The 23,119-nt window shown below is 41.2% G+C and overlaps 1 protein-coding gene across 1 annotated transcript in view; it reads right to left on the bottom strand.

Annotated features, from left to right (window-relative positions):
- Positions 1-21,787, bottom strand: part of GLRA2 (glycine receptor alpha 2) — a 117,592-nt gene extending 95,805 nt beyond the window's left edge. The window contains exons 1-2 of the mRNA XM_058825448.1: positions 21,661-21,787; positions 19,375-19,508 (exon numbers count right to left, since the gene is read on the bottom strand). Of these exons, the coding sequence (XP_058681431.1) occupies positions 19,375-19,508; positions 21,661-21,728 (202 nt within the window). The 5' untranslated portion in view covers positions 21,729-21,787. The remainder of the gene's footprint in view (positions 1-19,374; positions 19,509-21,660) is intronic.
- Between the last annotated feature and the right edge of the window lie 1,332 nt (positions 21,788-23,119).

The following is a 23,119-nucleotide window of genomic DNA, read 5'->3' as shown; positions in this document are numbered from 1 at the left end:
TGGTTTATAATTCAATTTATAATGAAATTTATTTACAAAAGATGGAAACATTATTACTTTCTTTTTTGTAAAATGGAATAAACTAATGAGTCTACTGTCAATTTCCTGAGTGCTAGGCTACTCATCTTAAAGGAAACAATCATGTTGGTTTTGGGAATAAAAACCACAACAGTAACATGTTTTGAGGCTGTTAAATTCCAATGAGGTGTGTTGTTCAAACTCAGGGTTTTTTACAAGAATTGTTTTTAAAATACTTCCTTTTTATTTTGCAAATGTGTCTCCATTTCCAGTACCAAGCCAAAACCAAGCCAAATAGTCTGCTGTTTTCCTTCCATATTATCATTTTTGTTCCTTTGAATTGGTGGTTTTTCTACTAGCTAGGCACCTTGAACAAAGTGTTTCTCTACATCCAGACATACTGAGCCACTGTATCACTGAAGCTGGAAGGAACCTCTGGAGATCACCCAGTCCCCATAGTCCATCTTGCCCCAGAGCAGGAGCAGCTAGAGAAGGACTGTGCCACATCAGACTGAATATATCCAGAGATGGACACTTCACAGATTCTCTAGGCAGCCTGTGCTAGTGTGCAGTCACCCTCACAGTAAAATGCTGCTCTTATGATTAAATGGAATTTCATGTGTCTCAACTTGTGTCCACTGCCTCTCCTCCTGTAACTAGGCACCACTGAGAAGAATCTGGCTACCTTTTCTTTACTTACACCTCATCAGTTATTCAAGCACACGGTTGAGATTCCCCTGAACCATTTTTCCCCAGGCTGAGTGGCCTCAGGAACCTCAGCCTCCCCTTGTATGACAGCCTCCCCTTGTATCCTCCAGTCTCTTAACTACCTTTGTAACATTTTACTGGACCATCGCAAAAATTCCATGTCTCTCTCATACTGGGGAGCCCAGAGCTGGGCTCAGCACTCCAGGTGTGTCTCACAAGTTCTGAGCAGAGCAAAGGATCCCTTCCCTCAACCTGCTGGCCATGCTGTACCTAATGCAGCCCAAGAGTCCATTGGCTACCTTTGCTGCAGGGGCACATTGCGGGCTCATGTTCCACCAGGTGTTCATGTTCCGGGTGTCCACCAGGAGCCCCATGGCCTTTTTTGCAATCTGCATTCCTGCTGGGCACCTCCCAGATTGTTCCTTCCAAGCTGCAGGACTGCATTCCCTTTCCTGAACACAGTGAGGTCCTGTTGGCCCATTTCTGCAGCTTTTCCTTGTCTCTCTGAATATCAGGAAACTCTCTAGGGCATCAACCATTCCTCCCAGTCTTCTTCTCCTGCAAATTAGTTGAGGGTGCACCATGTCCTATCATCCAGGTAATTAATGAAGACGTTAATGAGTACTGACCCAGTCCCTGTGCCAGTAGTACAACAGTAGTGACTGGCCACCAGCTGGACTTTGTGCTGCTCATCACAATCCTTTGAGCATTGCAATTCAGTCAGTTTTCCATGCCCATTTAGCTGGTCTGTTCCAATAGTCTGTTCCACGTTGTGAGAGACGCTAACAAAAGTCTTGCTAAAGTTGAGATATACACTGTCCTGCCCTGATTCATTAAGCCTTTCAAGTTGTCATAGAAAGCTATTAGCACTCCAAGGAATGAGTTCCCATTCAGAAATCCACATTGACTACAACCAGTCATTTCCCTGTCCTTCATGTCTGGAAATGGCTTCAAGAGGATTTGCTCCAGGCTTTGATGTAAGGCTGTAACTCCTTACAGGAGCTGTATGCTCCTGCTTGACTTTCTTAGAGATAGGAGTGACATTTTTTTCCCCATATGATTAGGAACCTTCACCAATTGCCATGACCTTTTAAAGATAATTAAGAAGGCAACAACCCAGCTTCCACAGCTATGCTAAGCACTTGTGGATGTTTCCTATGTGGTCCTCATGGACTTGTCTGTGTCCAGTTTGCCTAAGTGCTCTGTAGCCTAGTTCTTCATCACTAGGTTTTTATTGATTTGGACTTTTTTAAAGGTCTCAGGGGCATGGGATTCCTAAAGACCATTTTTGATGTTAAAACTGTGGAGAAGGAGGTTCACAGCTGCTGTCTTGCAAAGGCCATCATATTTTGAGCATCACAATTCCAGCTCCTGAGTGCCAGCAGAACACATGCTTCACTGTGGCAGGAAAACATGGCTTATGTATGCTAGGAAATATGCTGCCACATCACAGACTGCAGTCCAGATGTGCAGGAGAAGGTACATGTCAGAGCACTGTATTTTACTATAAAGCAAATACCTCCCTTCGTTTCTGCACTTAATTATAATTAAGTGTTTAACTTGCCTTCTGCTGGTAGAAGTGGAACACTGTAAGAACTATAAGAACTCAGTAAACTCAGTAGAAAAACAGAGATATCAGGTTTTTTTCCTTACCTGCGGAACCTGAATATAAATAAGTCTATGGACCTGATTAGGTGCATCCCAGTCTTGAGGGAATTGACGGATGTAATTTTCAAATTACTCTCCATGATATTTGAAAAGCTATAGCAATCAGGTGAAGCTCTTGGTGATGGCAAAAGGCAAGAATTGCACCCATTTTTAAAATGGGAGAAAAGGAGACCCTGTCACCCTGACCTCTGTGCTTGTGAAGATCACAGAACAGATCCTCCTATGAGTGTGCTAAGGCACGTGGAGGACTGGGAGGTGATTTGGGACAGCCAGCACAGCTCCAACAAGGACACATCTTGCCCGACCAACCCAGTGGCCTTCTATAGTAGAGGGAGTATATCAGTGGTCAAGGGAAGGCTGCTGATGTCATTTATGTGGACTTCTGCAAGGCCTTTGACACAGTCACCCACAACTCCCTGCTCTGGGAATTGGAAATGTGTGTAAAATTTGTTCAGTCTGGAGAAGTGCCAGGGACACTCTATTGTGACTTCTCAATACTTAAAGCAGCCCTGTAAGAAAGATGGGAACAATCTTTTTTAGTGGGGGCATTCTGTGGTAGGACATTGGGTAACGGTAAACTAAAACATACTTCATCTTATAAGATTTTCCTAATCTAATAGTTCAATTAAAATGAAAGCAGCAAACTTCCATGATGCATAGCCAAGCTTTCAGGACACAATCTAAAAATCTTCAAAGGCAAAGGAAATAATTAATTTGACTTTACTGCCTAAATCTAAAAATAGTTGACATTACCTACAAAAAATTAATCAAAGTATACTTTATAACTAAATCCATTTCTCCCCCTAGTTTTCCTTTTGTCACTTCCAATGCAACAAGGTAACAGTCCAGGTGCCTTTCAGGCACATTCAAGATAATCTAAGTATTCTTTGAGTCATAAGAAAAATGTTTTTCAAAAGGACTCAGGCAAAAAAACACCAAACCAAGCCCAAACCAGGCAGCTAATGCTCAAATAAACCAGAAAGTGCATGTCTGGTATTCTGATAAAGAGCTCAGATATTGCTTCTGCTCCCTGCAGCTCCCTTTCCTCTGCTTGCCCAGAGGGGCTGGGGCTGCAGTCAGCAGGGCTCTCTGATACCCTGCCTTCCTGACTGACATGAGAATGTGTCACACTCCTCCTGTGACTTTGGGGCACTTAACACTTACAGAAAGTCCCTGGCACTCATCTCCTCACCTTACCCACAAGAAACCAGAATACACGGAATATTTCCCTGAATGTGCTGTGGCATGTTGCCTCAAAATCCTGTACCCAAGGTGTTTGTGATCTTATTGCCATCTGGCTAGAGAATGAATCTTGTCCTTTTCAGCTGCCAGAGGAGGTGAATCCATCCCAGTGTGTGTAACAGTCCCCATATGGAGTGATGAGTGCTGAGAGGAATACATTCGAGCCTTATCCAGCTCCTAACTCCAGCCTCTGCTAAATATTCTTCAGTATTGATTGCCCACAGTCACAAATCTTGCTCCATTTGGTACATTCTTGAGAAGATTTACTCATACTCTTTCACTGGAGATGATCCTAACTGCAGCTAATCATATCTACATCCTCAAGTTCATCCCAACTCTTGTCTTTTTTTGGTGTAGAGTTTCCAGGTCACACCTGGCAGACTTTCCCTTCACAATAATTCCAAACATACAGCTGAATTGTCCTTAGTGGGAAGGGAATATTATAATCACACGAGAGATTTAAAATGATACCTGTGCACTTGCCAATTTTCTTTGTTAAGTGTATTTATTAAGGGATTTTGTAAGGCAAACTAAAATACAGTACACAGAGAGAACTGTGAGCAAAGCAGAGACATGTGGAAGCAAAAATAAAAGATAATGAGGCAGAACCACCTTATGGAATGACAGTGGAAATATTGGCAAGATATTTACAGATCTGTGAAGAATCTTGTATCTTTTTTTATATGTAATATTTTTTGGTCTACCCTCTCAATTCAACTATGTGACAAAGCAGAGGTTTTTTCTCACTATCTCAAATTATTTATTTTGTATATACAGAGGAGAAAGCTGAGCCAAATCTCCCTTCTCCCCTTACCACAGAGAGCAGAATAATCAAGAATATTTGAAAAGACTAAAATCAATCCCACCTGAGTTTGAAGGCAAAGCAGGAATCCAGGAACAGAACCTGGGCTAAGTGGGGAGGCAGTGATCCCACCAGGGATGGAGAATCCCATTTTCTGTAGGATTTCAGGGATTTCAGGTCAGAGCTCAAACAAGGGAGGTGATCAAAAGGTGGGTGGTGGCAGGACAGACCCACATGCTGACCTGAGCAGCAGTAACACACATCCTGGGACAGCAGGGGAGGATAGAGGAACTTGTTAGAGATGGTTTTTAAATGCGAGTTCTGGATACGGCTGGGGTTTTAGAAATCATTCATCCCCAACCAAACTTAACGGCCTCCAACATCCATCAGAGTCCTCATGAGACCTGAAACTGAGCTGACTCCTCTGGAGCCTCTGCTTCTGCAGCTGCAGTGCTACAGGTGCCTGAGTTACCACTTCAGGAGTTGCCAGGGTGCCTCTCCATGGCCCTGCAGGCACATCCCTGCAGATCAGACAAGGATAAACTGCTGCTGGGACACCTCAGCTGGCCATGGCCATTAGACAGGGACAAGCTGTTCATCATCCTAGCTCCTTCCCTGCTCAGAGTGTAGCACACAGGAGAACGCCGGGAGAAGAGTTATCAAAGGCAGCTCAGCCAGTCCTGTGCCCAGTGACCATGGGTTGGGGCAGGGGGACAAATGTGGCTTTGATGCACTGAAAAAGTTCCTCTGAGACACAGGGATCCTTGCAGTTACCCCAGGAGAAGTGCAGCTGCACACTTGTTTCCAAGAGCCCATATAATGTGTAGTCCAAACCGTGATGAGAAAATTCGCACAATTTAATGAGTTTGCTTAAGGTTATGGTAAGAAATCAGGAGGCAGACCACAGGTAGCTTTTTTTGCAAGCACCTAGGTAAGATTTTCTCCTTCCCTATTATTTTGCCTTTGGGCAAAACCAATCTTTTCCTCTATTTAAACATCATCCTCTCATTAGAGTCTTAACAGCTCAGTCACAGGAGGCAAAATTAATGGCACCAGGACAACATAGTTACCCTAAGGCTGACAAATCAAGGTGACATTTTTGTGCTGGGTAGTGATGCCTTTCTTCTATGAGGTTGTCTTTCTATGGGTTTTCTGTCAAGTTCATCACCCTGACTGCCTAAGTATAATCATGCCCAGTAAACACAGAATTCCTTCTTCCTTAGAAGTGTTCAACACAATCCAATGTGGATTATTAAATTTATATCACTTATTATTAATTCATTATAATAATACCTACTAAATAAACAAACAAAAAACCCTCAAAATCAAATAAAAACCCAGAAAAACAACAACAAAAAACCTACCAAACAACCAAAAGTCAAACAAAGAAAAAACAAACAAACAAACATAAACCCAAACATAACTAACAACAACAAACAAAAAAAGTAACTAGTCAAACCAAACACAAAAATCCGTAAGGCCAGAAGTCTCAAACAATGCAGTAATTGTATGCCATTTTGCACTGATTCAATTTGCTGGTAAACTCAAATAAAGACAAAATTATTGTTCTGCTTCATCAAGCTAAAACCAACATCCTCTGAAAGTTCATCTGTCATATATAATAACTTAGCTTGCTGAGAATGCCATTTGCCCTGGTAGGAATATGGCAATGATTTTGGGTGCTTACTGTTGCATTCAAGACTCAGAATCCTATTTTGTGTAATCAATATATATTTATGAGCAACAGTATGAGGTTAAGAGTCACAAAAGCACTTACAGAATCAGAGAAAAACCTGGAGAGATCTTTAGGTGTCTAAAATCTTTTTAGGACTCTCATTCCCATCGATATCACTCAGTTCAAGAATTACCAAGTGTCTGAGAAATGCATGTGAGCAATACCATTTATAAAAATGGTATCTTTCAGACTGGGGGAGACACCACATGCTCTACCCATAGCAGGTGAGCTATACAGGCAATGCTGGATGGAATCAGCAGGAAAGCATGACAGCAGAAAGAACAATTTTCCCTAGGTCCAGCTGCTTGTTTCCAGACGTGCATGTGCAAATATATATGAAAAAACAAACAAAAAGAGAACTCTACTCTTACATCGAGATTTTAGCTGCTTCCCTTCACTTACTTGAGAAAACATCTTGGCAACAATGTGGCCCTATGAGATGACCTGGATGTAAAAAGGGCATATGATATTGCAGAATTGAAAACTCTTCCTCAGCAAAATACCACTGAGGCCTCCCAAGACAAATACTCCAGTGATTGTCAGGTACAGGTGATCACAGGAAGAGTCACAGAAAGAAAATTTTCTGGAGTAAGTACTGCTAAAGCCATCTCTATATACATGTACATTGACACAGCTTGAGCTCAAACAGTGAATAGTCAATTCCTGAAGTAGTATGTGAGTTTTCAGCTGTGGGACTATTGCTGAATGTAACTGGAGTCATGCTGGTAAAATCCTATCAATATTTCAAGGAAGGAGAATCCCTGTTAAGATGCACTTTTTTTGTGCCTTAAAGCTCTTGTGAAAATTGTTGGATTGGCATGCTTCACATTCAGGGAATGCTTTTGTCCACAGACCCAGCTCTGGCAGAGGAAGGCAAGTCTCACTCTACAAAGCCTCTTCAGTTCTGCATTTGGCACTACAGGATATTCCATATGATGTGTTCATTCTTCCCTGACTCTTTCTGCTGAGGCTGATAACAGAAACATACATTACTGTCAGCTCTGGGTTACAGTGGGATATATCCACACGGGTTATCTAATAGACGCTGAACAAGAGCAATTTTCGGGCGCTGTTTCATTTCGCTTCACAAACCAGAAGTTCAGACAAGAAAAACCTGTTAAACAGTTGACATGCTCCTGATTTACCCAGCTAACCTGAGCTGGTCTACGGAGAATATACAGCCCCAGCAGCCACAATGGATTGTATAAATGTGCTGCAGCTGGCTTTCACATAGGGAGTTTGAGGGATGGCACCAATGTGGTCATGACAGGCTGGAAATCACTGGAGGCCATTAACCCAAGACATTATAGCTCCTGCTGAGCTCTGTATCACCCCAGTGTTGTGCAGCACATCTCTGAGCAAATCACTTGAAAACTCACTCAGATATTTCTACACAACCTTCAACAACACTTGTGACTGGGTGAAGCCATTCCCAGAGCTAAAATGTTCCATATGCAAATGAAACTGTTGAAATAAGTCTAAAAAACAGTGAATCAGAAATCTGACATCTAGAAACTTCCCAATGGAACTACAAGATTAGAGTGAAAAGTTATTTAGAATTTACATCAACATTGAGAATATTCAAATTCATCCTTTAATCTTTCATAAGTCCATCAAATTATTTTTCTTTGAGCTTTTCATCAGTCTTTCAAATTTCCAAGTCATGACAAGGACCTCTTTGCAAGGCATTTCTTTCCAAAGTTTTCTTTCTTCCAATGCAATAGAGCAATGGACACTATTTGGGCAAAAGGAATTGTTTGCTTTTCTTCTGACATGAAAAGATCTGGATCTCTACTTCTCTTCCTATCATGAAACAATGCTCACTGAAGTGGCTCTCAGCAGAGATGCTCCTCACACCTGATGCTGAGAAACTGCTCAGTTGCTCTGCATTAATGAAAACAGAGCTCTTCCCTGCTGATTGGCACGTGAACTGCATAATGTGTGCAGAGGCCTGGGACACTCCTGAATGTGGTTAAACAAAAGATGGTTATTATATCTACAGTCATGAAATCATGAAATCTGCACTCCAGCATAGGGTCAGACAAACTCCTTCTGGGTAATCTTATTAATAATGTTTTATGAAGCCAGGGTAGCCAGCTCATCTGAGACTGCATGGTCTCAAGACCATGAGATAGATATGTTCACTGAAAAGAGATAGATAGATAGATAGATAGATAGATAGATAGATAGATAGATAGATAGATAGATAGATAGATAGATAGATAGATAGAGATATGTTCACAAGATATAGATCTGTTCAGTGAAAAGAGAAGGTAGGAGGGAAGATCTACTACTTAATGAAAGAAAGAAAAAAAGAAACGTATTAATAATAATATTAAAATGTTGCTGCTAACCTAGGTTTCTATTTGAAGTCAGAATGAACTGATTACTCTTTCTTGGCACACATTTCAAAATATTTATTTTTTTTTAAATGTTACTTTGTTCATTTCTCTATAAATATCCTTACTTTGTTCCTTCTCTGTGATTCTGATCTTGTGTTGCAGAAATTAATGGAAGCTCAGCTATAAGTGTCAACAGCTATAGTCTCAAACAGAGGTTTAGACAATTCCTATCCCTGTGGCAACAGAAAGGAGTCAGAACCCATTTTAAATCCTTTCTTGTTTCTCTGAGCCTCAGACCTTCATTTTATTTAACAATTCTATCAGCTTTTCTCCATAATCTTCCTTGTTTTACTGTCTGAAGGCATATGCAGGACTTGAATTATAAAAGCAGTTTGGGTGACTAATATTAGAGAGCAGACATTGATTTATGGCTGATATGGAATTATACACCAAATTATACATGGGACACGGTGAACAATGGGATTTAAACAAATAGGATGGCTCAGTGATGGGGACAAATGACAACAGAAATGGTCAGGAGCTGCTGTAGATGTCAATCAGCAACAGGCCAGAGACACAGATGCAAACACCCACCAGATCTTGAACTAAAAAAATAAAATTTTCCTTTTATTTTTAAGTATTTTATAATTTTTACCTCCTTACAATTCAACTCATTTTCACACAATGTATGCAAAAGATATTGAAATTAATTCTTTCATACTGACTCTCATCTTCAATGCTCCCATCAGCTGATCTGTTGCTTTTTTAACTCAGCCTCCCACCCCTCTCCTTCACGCATCTCCTTTCCTTTGGTGAATATCCTGTCTTGAATCCCACATCCTAAATACAAAAAAGAATTTGTTTTTTTACTGCAAAACATCTTAAGGTGCTTCTTGAGTGTCTCTCACAAGCATTTTTTTCTATCATCTGTTCTTTGTATATATGAAATGACTGCAAGAATGACTAGAAGAATGGGAGGGGAATGAGAACTCTTTGCCAGCCTAAAAAATAAGCATCTCCTAAACTGACTGACTTACTTTTTTATGAATACCAAATCTGCTCTTTGATGCAGGATGTTCACTGCATTTCTGTGAGGAGCACCACACAGCTTTCACATAGGCTCAGAGCTCTTCTGACATAAACCGCCTTGTACGGTCAGGGCATATGATCTTCTTCTGGCTTCTACCACCAACAGTCATACTGAGCAGAGGTCTTCTACAAAGTCATCCAAATGAGAATGTGTCCACCCTGAGGAACCTATTCATCTAAATTGAATCTATCCCTAATTATATTTAACTTTGATAAGTCAAATTTTTATTTTATATTTTTAAAAAAAGGAGTTAAGGTCTGGTTTTAACAGATTGTGTGTGTGCTTTGCCTCACACAAAACACACCTCTGAAGTGTGACAAAAACCAAAACTCTCAGGGGTATGAAGCCAAAGAGTGGAAAATTATCTGCAAAGACCTGAAAAATTCTCCCAAATGCTTATTTTTGGATGTTTCCTATAACCTGACTGACCAAAGGCTTTAACACCTCAGACTGCTCCAACTGATGGGATATCACTGGAAAGGAAAATTGCTGCAGTCTGAAACCTATATGGAGTAAATACATCCTCCATTTTAGTTTAACATGAGGGGCAATTTGCCTGTTGCCTGTGATTAAGAACATGCACATGTGTTTACGCACAGGCAACAGGCAAATTCACAACTGGAAAAAAGGAATTTTTACATATGCTCCTGCTTTGGCACCATGCATGCAATTTGCATCTCTTCAACAGCTGATTTAAATTGCTGTGTGAGTGTTTACAGCAGCCTTCTGAGCAAGCTGTTCTATTGTTTTATTTATTACTTAGGACTAATACTTTATCATAGTAAACAGTGCAAGAAGAAATAGCAATTCTGATAGCATGGTTTCATAGCCTGAGACACAGACATAAACCAGCACACATTGAGAGTGTAGCCATTAGAGGCAGCCTAACACAAAGGGTATTGATCTGGTAAATTTTAATCCTAGGTTTTCCCTGACTAATTATGTCAGTTTAAGGAAAGCATTTAGCCTTTTCTCAGATATATTTCCCCAAGGACAAAAGCAAGGGAGATAACCCATTGTTGTGTTCCTGGGGTGGAGGAGCAACGAGTTTGTTCATGCAGCATGAATCAATTGAGTTTTGGTTACCATTCCTTAGTGGAGAACGCCCACAATTCAGCCAGTCACATCTGTGCCCAGTGGCTTCTCTGCAGCCCTGGGTTTTTGAGACACAGAAATACACAGGGAGAGGTTATTAGCTTTGGGAGAAGAGCATCATTCTGCCACTGTGCTTCCCTGGACAGTCCAGTGTTCATAACAGCCAAAAAATCTCAGAAGGAGTTGCAGTAGCTGGGGCAGAACACCCAGGCCCTTGAGGAGGAACCATGTGGTCCCTGGGGCAGAACATGATGCTTCAGCACAGCAGGGTTCTACTTGCAGAGAGCAAGAAATCTGCAACGGGCTCCTTGTGTGCCCTCCTGAAACTGGTTCTCAGGGGGCTTGAGGTACCTCCCTTCAGGATCCACTCCTCTGACCACGGGACCAGATCTGCCTATACAACCTTACACTGAAAAATCAGACCAAAATTCCCGTTTTTCCTCCTAAAATACAATCAGTTTTGTGGCCAATAACAAATCATTCAGAGACTTCATGGAGAAAGGATCTCTTCTAAGAGCTTCTATGCCTGTCTCAGATTGAAAGGATGTTGACTTGCATCTCAGATTATGAGGCTGTGGATTTTTAGGAAAATGGGGTGGGACATCTCTCACTCGCTTTTATTCAGAGGAGGTGGGGTTCATCCTAAAGTGCATCTGTGGTTACTGCTGAAAATACTTCTATCTTAATGGTAGGGGCAATCATCAGGAAATGTGAGAGAAGTGCTGTTTCTCAAACCCTGTCCTTACAACATTTTCTGTGACAGTCACATCAGTTGCCCCTAAAGTGTACTGGCTACAAAAGGCACTTCTGTGCATCCCATCAAAGTGGTCAAGAGCAAAGGCTCTCCTTTCTCAGACAAGCAGCTACATTGAAAGGTTGAAAAGTCACATTCCCCTTGCAATTTTTTTTCCTAGCTTACTCAAGTTTGAATTCTTTGCTTCAAAATAGACCTCTTAGAATCATTTATACTCCTTTGGGTCAGATGGAGAATTCTTTAGGTGAGGAAAAACTGGGCCACAAAGCCTTCTCTGTATTATAGAGGATGTCAGGCCACCCAGAAGACACCATTTGTTTGGGGGTGGCAGCGTGGCATGTTAAGTGATTACAGATCCACACTGAGAGGAATCTTTTTCCTGTGGAATACAAGGCAGGCTCTGAGATGTCTGGTCCACACAGGGAGATGGAGGTGGAGCAGTGCCTCGTCAGAGAGTCTAAATTTGGATTAGGAGAGAGGTGAGTGCTCTGTGAAGCAGACTGGGACACTTCTGTGCACACTTGAGAGCAAAACTGAGACAATCTGAGAAACTTGAAGTAAAACAGTAATGCACTGCCAAGAGTTACAAAGCAGGTGGATCAGAGATTTCTGGAGAGGGGGCATGGGGTTTGTTTGTGGGCTCATATTCCACCTAAGTCCTATTTTAAATGCTCTTTTCTTTTATTGACTCATGAAATACTGAATACCCCAGATGAAAACATGCATCAGGGGTAATCATAACATCTTCATTCCCTGGCAATACATGAGAATTGCTGGTAGCTGGCACAGTTCAAATAAGCCACTAGACTGCTCTTATTTAACCCTCACAAGTAAATGAATACTTGGTGAATTATACTTCTCTCTCATGTATGTATGGCTCAGATCTTGCAGTTTCCAGTATCAGAGTCTTTATATATCTATAAATTTAGAATTTTAACCACGGACTTGGTGTTTGTGACATTGACAGGCTACTATTTATGCCATACATGGTGCACACTTCATCTTAGTGATCTGCCAGACCCTGTAGCTCCCTACCTGCATCATCTGTGGGGCTCCTCTCTGCAGACTTAAAATCACACATTTCTGTGAAAGACTGTGAAATGCTGATTTAGAAGCTGAATTTTCATACATACATTTTTGGACGATTTAATCAGAGATTTACATGTATCCATAGTCAAGAACACCCCCCCCCCCGCCCCAATACACACAGAGAGGGGGGCAGTAATGAAGAAAAATAGAAGAATAAAGTATTGAATCTGTCTAATAACACTGCATATTTATGGTTTATGAATTCATTTTTCTAGTAACTGTGTAAAAATAGATTTGTAGATTATAAATGTATACTCCTAAAGTTAATTTAATGTACACATTCTAAATACAAACGGCATGCTTTCTAAAACAGCCAGAACACAACAAGATTCTTAATGAGTGACCAAAAGGGCCTTGGCTTCAACTGCATAAAAAATTTAAGTGTGAACATGACACTGGATGTGATAAAAACATTACACTTATATTAGAATATGATCAAAACAATAGCATCTACTCCTTTGATATGAAAGGTCTTTGGCTCTGCTTTGACATTTCTTTTTCAGAAATCCCCTTTGCAGTGTATGCAGCAGCAGAATAATATTCCAAGGCAAGAGCCAAATCTATTGATATCTCTCAATTAAATAATTGGTTCTGAATAAAGGCAACACACCAATACAATACAGATGACCATGGCCAAACATTTATATATAAGAGAATATCTGGACTGATCCTCAGCTTGGACGCCAGGCAGCATTGGTTCGCTTGTGCTTTACCCTGCTGCGTGCTCACAGCCTTTCTGGCTTGCCCTGGAAGCAGCTGGCTGTGGGTAGCTCAGAAAGAGATCCAGGGGATGAGCAGAAAGCCAAGCAGTGCAGCTAATCAGGGTGCCTTGAGCTTGCTGTCTGGCCCCATTTGTCTAGTAGCCTAGACATAACCTAACTAGCCATGCAGCTCATCCAGCCTATTCATGTTCTGAGGAAAAACCTGAAATTAAAGAGAGAGAGAAGTGCAAGGTCCATAGTCCTTTTCTTCTCCCTAGCCATTTTAAAAGAAACACAATTAAAATGCTCCTTCTGCCTGAAAATGTGCATACATAGGGCAGAGACTGAGCACCATTTCCTTAGCTTCATTTTTGCAGTTGAAGAAAAACAAAACAAAATCAAATAAACCCCATGTCCTGTGGGTAAGTATCCTTGTGCAGCATCTTGCTGTGCAATGAGGTGTATGTATATGGCTTTAGCTGAAAACATTGCAAAGTTTCAGATGTGTTTCAAGACAGAAAATAAAACAGAAGCTTTCCTCCCTAATAATATATCCTAGGACATCTCAAGCAACTGTATTAGGGAGTGCAATGGTCTGGCCAGACCTGAAAAGTGCCCCGTTGGTCACCCTGCTCCTATAGAGAATGCTCATCCCATGCCCTAAGACTTGAGTGCACCAATAAAGTGCCCTTTCTTATGGCACACTGCTCTGCCTGAACAAGATTTGAGTCTCCATTGGACTTGGCCCTCTGAGCCTTTGAACTTGGCCCTTTGTGAAGAATAGCCCAGTACAGGATATTCACCACATCTGACTTCAGTAATTATTACCAACTGAAGCAGAGTGAGGAGGCTGTTAACCACTGGAGAGCAAACTGCTACAGTCCCATAGCTTAACTTTTGTACGTTTTTCAACTTTTGTATGTCTAGATAAGGGTGAACTTTTGCAGACAGATCCTCTTATCATGTGCATGAAAACTGCTTTTTTTTATTAAGCTTGACGCCACTAATTTCACCCTTAAATGTCATTCAATGTTTTCCATTCGTGTTTTTTTAAACATTTCATTACTGGTCAATACAGGGGCCAAATAAGTAAGCAATGGGTTTAAACATATGGGAAAACCTGATCCTTGCTGCCAAGGAGTTAAAGTATTAAAGTGCATAAGCCATTTCCTGTAACAGTTGTCAGGCTAATTGTCAGTAAATTACTTAGTCCATGTGTTTATTATTCAGATATAAACCCACAGACTCAGCATGAAAATGGCATTACACTGCTGTAATCACAGACTAATCTTTTACAACTATGGCCCTACACCCCCAAACTCCATCACTAACAAAACAGCAGCTTTTGAGCAAGTTAATTCACACTGTATTGCACCATGCAGTTTTGAGGGTAACACTAACAGGCACTATTGCTGCACACCTTCATGTAATTCCATAAAAATCAGAATCATCTTTAGTAAATAGCGATTCAATCAGAAAGACTGAATTTACAACATGGAATGAAATTCAATGCAAAGAAAATCACTATCATCTTCATTGTAAATGTTTTCTATACCTGAAGATAACACACTTCTGCAGTTCTTGGTGACCAACTCCCTGCCCTGTACCCAGGGCATGACAGCCAGCCTGTCACTTAAAGTATTTGGCATAACAGACATAGCAGTGCCCATAGATAATGGAGTTTTTTTCTGATAATTTCTAGATTGCATTTAGATTTTTAGTGGTGGTAGATGATAAAGTGTTAAAAAGTTTCAATAATTTAGTAACCTTTGAAGATCAACACCAGCTCGGAAATGTTAAATTCAAGTTGGCTCTGCATTAGCCCCACATTTCATGTTGTAATTCAGTTTTAGATTGATCCCTTGTATCCTGGCATTACATGCAGTGCTCTTGAGCCTGAGCTGAACATACACTAAGCTAAGATACCACTTCACCATCCCTTGTTTCTAGCAATGAGAAAGCACATTCTTGGCTAGTTTCATAACAGAGGTGCTCTACACTGCTATTTCCTGTCTTTTTTTAACTTTGAAAGCAAAGTGAGCATTGGAGAAAGTAAAAGACATTGCTTCTCTTGTGTTTTACCATAAAAAATTAGAAAATTAATATTAATAAAGTAAAAATGCACTGTCCAAGCCTCACCTTTTATTGTATTTCAGAAACCATGCTCAATTGATGCTATATTTGAAGAAGAAACTGCAAATCAGCTCACAGGACCATGAGCATACATTTGCTGTCAATAGAAAGACTCTCAGGGACTTCAGTTAGTACTAGATTGCAGTCTTCATATTTACATTTAAAAGTATTCCTCTCTGTGTCCTTACAAAAATTATTAGCCTGTTCCAATTCAAAGAAAGATAAGTGGAAGATGAAAAAGTGCGCATTAAATATCTGACAGAGAGTGATTAAAGAAGGGCAGTATTGAGAGCTGTCACTCTGCAACTTCCTTCTGGCTTTTCATCAGGGAGATATCCCCTCTTAGTGTCTGGACATTTTGTATCCAAACACTTGAAATCAAAAAGAAAAAAGAAATATGCTTTTCTGCGTTCGAATGATTATATAAGACAGAACAATACAAAAGAGAAAGTATATTTCATTATACAGTACTGCTGGGAAAAAAACAAGCACAAAACCAAAAAAAAAAAAAAAAAACCAGCCACAAAAAATCACAACCAAAGAACCCCTGTTGTTGATGTCTAAATGTTTATATATTCACCTGTTGCTCTCCCACTATCTTCCTGAATTTTTTAATTTGCAAGAACAAGATAGGAAGAAGTAGTCACTAATGAAGAAATCCTTTATCTGGATAAAACACCTTGTTCCAGTAAGTAGCATTTTCCTCTCTCTTTAGAGTGCACAGCCTTTATTTCAAAAATTAATCTAATAGCTGCTGTTTTCCAGTAATTCAAACTAGTCATAAAAGTATATTTAATTATTGTATAATCAGTGGCATAAGATAAATGTGTTCTACTCAGTTGCATTTCCATGAAATCAGAGTTTTCTGACGCTTTAAAATCCCTGTAGTGGACTCAGAAAAAGCCGTGTAACTGGTCTAAAGCAGAAAAAGCTAGACAAATGCATGAGTAGAATCACAGAACCACAGATTGAACTGAGTTGGATCATCAGGATCATCAAGCCCAACTCCTGGCCCTGCACAGGGGCCAAGGGAATCCCACCATGTGCTTGAGAACATTGTCCAATGCTTCTTGAACTCTCTCAGGCTTGATGCTGTGACCACTTCTCAGGGAAGCCTGTTTCAGCACACAGCCACCCTTTGGATGAAAAATCTTTTTCTAATATTGAACCTCAACCTCCCGTGACACAGCTTCAGGCCATTCCCTTGCTCCTGTCACTGCTCACCAGGGACAGCAGATCAGTGCCTGCCCCTCCACCTCCCCTTGTGAGGATGCTGAGCACCACAGTGAGGTTCCCCTCAGCCTCCTCCTCTGCAGGCTGAACAGACCAAGTGCCCTCAGCCACTCCTCACACAGCTGCCCCTCAAGACCCTATGAGGAGAGGCTGAATATGGCACGACTATCTTGATTCAAAATGTCTTTTCTGAAACATAGTAAACAAATATTATCCTCAGACTAAAATCAAAACCAGACAGAAGGTCTTTAGTTTAAACCATTGCTCCAGTAGCCTCTTTTACGATAAAAAGTTCTTTCCTTAAAATATGAAAAATGTTATGAATCATGTACGTGTTCAGCATTTCATACATTCTTCCATTTATATGATTTAGAATATCAGTATTGTGCAATAGGCCTTACCCCAAAATTATCTTAAACATATATATAAATGTTAAAAACCAGAACGATTTATTATGGACAGAGTAAAGACTCAGTAAAAAAATAATCTTTATCATTTTAACTCAAGCAAAATAAATTTATTTTGACTCCTTTGCAGCTGTTCTTATTCTTTAAAAGGAAGAAGTATGTAATATAGAAAAATTAGTATTTTCCATTTCTTTGAACCATTGCTGAGACTTGGGCAATGAAAACATGGATATTGACTAATAAACAGGGTTATTAGCTGGCAAGGTTTTGACTGGTGATATGAAGTTCAAAACTGCATGACTTAACCCCCTAGTTCTAAACTCTGAGGTCCAAAATACCATTCAAATGAACATAGCAAAGAACAAGGAGAACTTTCAGGCCCCTCACCGGAATACTGAGAGCTCTGGGAGAGCTCCCAGACACAAAATTATGAGCAAGAATTGAAGATCTATTTACCAGCTCAAACTACCACAACGTACCATCCTGCTCTGGAGCATGACTTAAATAAATAAATCAAAAACCAAAATATGGCAGATGCTTTCCCAGTAAGGTCTCATATGTGTCAACAGGCAGCAACTTCACTTTGGGAATGCAAACAAAATACAAGGACTCAGAGGGGAGAAGTGTCTGTCAAACAGCTCAGCGTGCACCACACAATACCTGCCCCACACACCTCAGTGTCAGGGGAGCAAAGCCACGAGCCTGCCTCCTGTGCTGTCCTGAAATGGTCGTAGACTCATACTGGGGAGCAAGAGAGCTGTCTATAAGCCATGTATGCACATAGGGCTGTTGCTGTTACTGGTTTTTGTCTGAGATACAAGAGGTGATTTTTTAGTGCACACCCCACCCCGCTCCCCTGCTCTTTCCTCTTTAAAGAGCAGGAAAATGTTCTTAAGGATTGTTATTGCGCTCAATTCAGGCAACTTCTGCCTTCATTTACGTTCTCTAAAATTTCACTGATACTCATGCAAACGCACAAAATTAATGTGAGAGACTAATGCAATATTGCTTACTATAAGCTGATGTGGACACCAGTTCAGGAACTCAATAAACGCTTTGAAAAATACTCTGAAATTAAGACTTTAGACTTCACTGACTCTGTTTTCTTAATTTGTCAGCTTTCAAACCTTTGGATCTGAAATCCATACTGGTTTGCTCCCTGCTCAGGCATAGGAAGCAGTCAAAAAAAGGCACTTTGTTCTAAATCTTGTAATTTGCACATGTGGAACAGAAAGAAGAGACCAATCTTTGATCTAAATTTAATTAAACACTTTTCTCATTGACATGTGAGCTTCTTCTCTCCTTACAGTTCATTCACTGGCTAAGAAATTATTATTTTTTCCAGTCATTATCAACTTTCACAGTACTGCTAAAAAGGCTTAATACAGGAAAAAATGCATTTCAGTGGCCAGAGCTAATAGATATGAGTTGCAAATGTACATTGCCATGAGATTTGTTAAGGGAGAAAGCATTCTATCAGTTTTCAAAGTAAAACCGTACTTTGAGCTTTAAATTGGCCTAGAGGAGATGATTTTGGTGGACTCTCCCAAAATGCTAAACATTGGCAATGAAAACTTCTCTCCCAACTCCTTTCATAGAAAGCCACAAGATGTTCTGTGCTCTATTCTATAGGGATTTACAGGACTACAGCAAGGAAAACTTGCTTTGAGTAATAATGTTAGCAAAAGAAGCTTCCAGTACACAGCCTTCTTTGTGCTGGGATGGTGGTGGCGATGTTCCACAATTCAGCCCAAATTTTGGAAGAAATGGGGACTGTTATAAAAGTACTAAACAAAATACAGTTTCTATATTTTATAGGGATCCTGAGCCATTGGTTTTTATCATTCATTCAGCATTTGCAGGATAAAATCTTCTGTGTATATTCCTTGAGTCCCCCCTACCTTGGGGAAGAAGATTTTACTTTCTTCAAGCTGAAAGAAAACAGATTTTTTTTTCTTCAGACACTGCTATAAGGAAGACAATATCTCAGCATGAAAGTTTTAATGATATTGTCTTTGTGGCTTAAAAATTTCAGGAACAAGTCATCTCATTTGGTTTTAGTCTGAAGCCCATAATCCTATTCACTATGTTAAATTAGTAAAGTCTTCAGGAGCATTTTCTGACAGCTGAACATTATTGTCATATCAAAAGAGGTTTTCAAGCTCTGGACCCTTATTACCTACACTGCTCTGTCTCCTAATCCACTCCATGGATCAGCTGTTTTCCATGGCACTATAACACTGGAAAAGTGAAGTTATTGAAAACATACTCTAAACCCAGAGGTTAAAACCCTCTCAAAACCTATAATTTATCCCAAACTTTATCAATTAATTAATTAGAAGTCTTAGAAAACTTACCTTTAAAATTTGGTCTGATTCTAGCATCATACCCCGATGTCCTTCCCATCAATTTGTCCAAAAAATCTGAAGGAGACAGGGTCTGTGAGGGGGATTTTCCAGATCTTGAATCATGTTCTTTACAGAAAGTCGTCCTAAATAAATTATTAGCCACCATTAGCTAATATTTAGCTTGTATTGTATTCAAGTCATGGAGAAATTACATAACTAAATAAATTTGTCTCAACTCAGTGAAGGTAGAAATTAATGTTTTTACAGAGCAACATACTCTACCTTTCATCTGAAAACTTTATTCTAGAAATAAAGAGAAGTTTCAGGTATCATGCGTGAACAAAATTTTCCATTCAGAAAAAGGCTTTTAAAAAAATTCATTACAGTTTTAAGACTTTAGGAAGATTCAATTTACTATTCACCTTAATGTGTAGATACATCTTAGAATAATTTTGATATCCTATTTTATATCATTGTTTTAATTGCATGGATGCTGTTAAAATGTTATGTTAACACTGGTTTAAGGTGGTCTTAAACTTTCAAACAAGAGCCAACAACATTTAATCAGCACCACTGAAAAATACTGGATTTCTTAATGTTGGGAAAGATACAGATGGGAAAAAAAATTAATTCTGTTTTACAGATTATGCCCAAAAAGTACTTAAATCATGCTAATGAGTGTCCAGATTCCTTCCCAGCACGGTAAGAAGGGTTCTGGAGTCAGTCACAACTGATCTTAGGGGGGTTTCACCCCCACTCCATGAGCACTGAATAATAAAATTTAGTATCACCAGGTGGTATTCACATGCAAGTTCATTGAACACACCTGTTTCAAGGATTTAAGGGAAAACTTCTGGTATGATATCATGTGTGTGAAATGCTGTGTACACAGCACATTGCATATTGCAAACATACATTGCAGAGAAAGACAGTTTGGGAGTTCCCCACGGTTGTTCCCCAGGGAAAAAGAAACTAGAATGAAAACGATCATATTTGGTGTGTAGAGGCACAGATTTAATAATAAAACGTTATCTTAAATCTTAAATAACCAATTTCATTGTGTCTGTTTCCACTTTATCTTTGAGCTAAATTAAAAGCAATTCTGACTCTGACTTCTTAAACACTCTCTGTTTAAATATTTGCCCAAAGGGAACCTCTCAGTTTCAGGAGTGTTTCATGGGGTATTTTCATGCATCTACATGCAAGTATAAAAATATCAGATAAATATCTGGTCATCTGAAAGGAGAAGAAAATATCAAATCCTCTCTTGCTACACAAGAGAAACAATTCACCTGAATCATTAAAAGGCGAGGTGATAGTAAATTCTCGTGGTGTGATTCCACACATTTTTTTCATGTTCCATTTATAGGAAGCGGTTGCTTCCTTTTGCTTTTGTCAATGACAGGGTACCATTGCAAATATTTTTTAATATTTAATACACAGAAGATGATCTATCCAACTTAAATAATGAAATAATTCAGTTAAGAAAATAAAAATTGGAAAATTAAGACAATACACTTATTCATCTACAAATTACTTCTGTTTTCATTCAGAGCCCACTAGTTAGGAGTCGTGTTGTGAAGCCAGGCTCACAAATATAAACAGTTTCACTCTGTCTCTATATGTATCCCTCATTACTCTTAGAACAACACTTTTACGTGTAGATTCATCTGTATGTGCAGATGCACAGCAGCATACAGTCCAATAATAAATCTCATCCAAAATTCTGGTTAATAAGACTGACCTCTTTGCTTAGCACCACCAAAAAAGTCAATAGCTGAAGAAAAAGCTCATGAAATGTTAAAAACAATCAGAAACATTGGGACTTTAAGTGAACACAATACTAGTCTGATCTAGGGTTTTCCCAAAATCAGAGAGGGCTAGTTCTCTAATTTCGAATAACTACATCCCTGACAAAACCAGTACAATCATTTCCAAAAATTGAAGAGGAGGGAACCAAAGAAACTTCCTAAACAACCTTTGCCAGGAGCAGAGATTTGCATTTAGGAAGAAAAGCCAAAGAAAATGTTCTTAGCTGTACTGATACACAGTTAAAAAAACCCCACATCTTTGCATCAGAAAATGGAAAATAGATCACCCAAACTTGAGATTATTATTTTTTGTGTTTGTTACCAAGCAACGAGTCTCTGAGTGTAAAAAGGGATAGTCTATATAGAATGAACACAAAACACTCTCAAATACAGCAAACAAACTAGGTTATTGTGACGTAGTATCTTTATAGTTATGATTCTCACGACCTTTTGACAAATATTATTACAGAGTGGTATCACCTACCTGAAGTGGTTTGTCTCTAAGAAAAATGCAAACAAGGTCGTCAAAATTTTCACTAGCTGCCGGTTCATTCCTCCTGCTTTCTGTGATGATTTGGAAATATCCCAGAAACGATTCCAGAGAGATGCAGGGAAAAAGTAAGCTGCTGCTGCCTAGATTTCCAAATTCAGCAAAAATTTAATTTTCTTGACAATCAGGAAGAGAAGGTCTGGATCTCTACAAAGTGGGGGTAAAAGAGAAGTGCCAGTCCTTGGAATCATGGTCAGGTCAAGCCTAGGCTCATCTCCAGCAGTCAGCACAAAAGAGATAAGGCATCAGACACAGTCGTTCCCCCGACTTGCTTTTGGTGATGGAAGGGAAAAAAAAACAAGCAAAAAAGAAGAAAAGAAATAGAAAGAAAGGGGGGGGGGGGGGGAAGGAAAAGAGAGGAGGAGAAAACCCAACTATGCGAGGAGCATCAGGCAAAAGGGAACAGCGCTGAGAGCAGTTCTGTTGCCGATATGTTTTATTCCCCTTTCGCTGAAAATTAGTATTTATGAACGGTGGTGGGGCTACCGGGTCGCTGTGCTTTCCCGTCTTTGGGTAGGGAAGCGTCGGCGTTGCCGGGGAGGGCGGCGGGGTGTGCGGGAGGGGGCTGCGGGCACGGCGGAGCGGGCGGGAGCCGCGGGCAGCGCTGGAATGGGGCGGCAGCGCCGGATTCAGCGCTCGGACAGCTCCGCGCCCGCGCTGCGCATGCGGGGGCCGCGGGGGGAGCGCGGGGCGTGCGCGGGGCGCGGGGCCGGGGCTGCCGCGGGGGCGGGCGGGACCCGCGGGCCGGGGGTCGGGCTGAGAGCGGCGTGGGGCGCTCCTGTGGCAGCGGGGCTGCGGTGTGTGCGGTGTGTGCGGTGTGTGCGGTGTGTGCGGTGTGTGTGTGGGGCGGGGGTGTCAGCGCGGTGCGTTTGTCACGCGTGGGGCTGCGGTGTGTGCGGTGTGTGTGGGGTGTCAGTGCGGTGCGTTGGTCGCGCGTGGGGCTGCGGTGTGTGGGGTGTATGGGGCAGAGGTGTCGGCGGAGTGCATTTGTCACGCGTGGCGCTGCGGTGTGTGGGCTGTTGGTGTCGGACTGGTGCGTTTGTCACGCGTGGCGCTGCGATGTGTCGAGTGAGGGTGTCAGCGCGGTGCGTTTGTCACGCGTGGGGCTGCGGAGCGGCGCGGTGCCATGCGCGCTCCCGCCGCGGGGAGGCGCTGTCGCGGCGCGGGCAGGCCCTGAGGGCGCTCCCGCCGCCTCCCGCTGCCCGGGGAGCTGCCGTGGGTGCGGCCCTGCCCTCCGCCCTGCCCTCCGCCCTGCCCTCCGCCCTGCCCTCCGCCCTGCCCGGGCACCCACCCCGCAAAGAGGGGCTGGGCCGGGCCCCATCACCCTGCGGGAATATCGACAGTGCGGGCCTCGACATGAAGGGCCCCGGCTCTCCTCGGTGGTGCCAACCGC

This window comes from Ammospiza caudacuta, chromosome 2 (assembly GCF_027887145.1).
Source record: "Ammospiza caudacuta isolate bAmmCau1 chromosome 2, bAmmCau1.pri, whole genome shotgun sequence".
Classification (NCBI taxonomy): domain Eukaryota; kingdom Metazoa; phylum Chordata; class Aves; order Passeriformes; family Passerellidae; genus Ammospiza; species Ammospiza caudacuta.
Note: the sequence above shows the minus strand (reverse complement) of the source record. Positions and strands in the feature narration are given on the sequence as shown.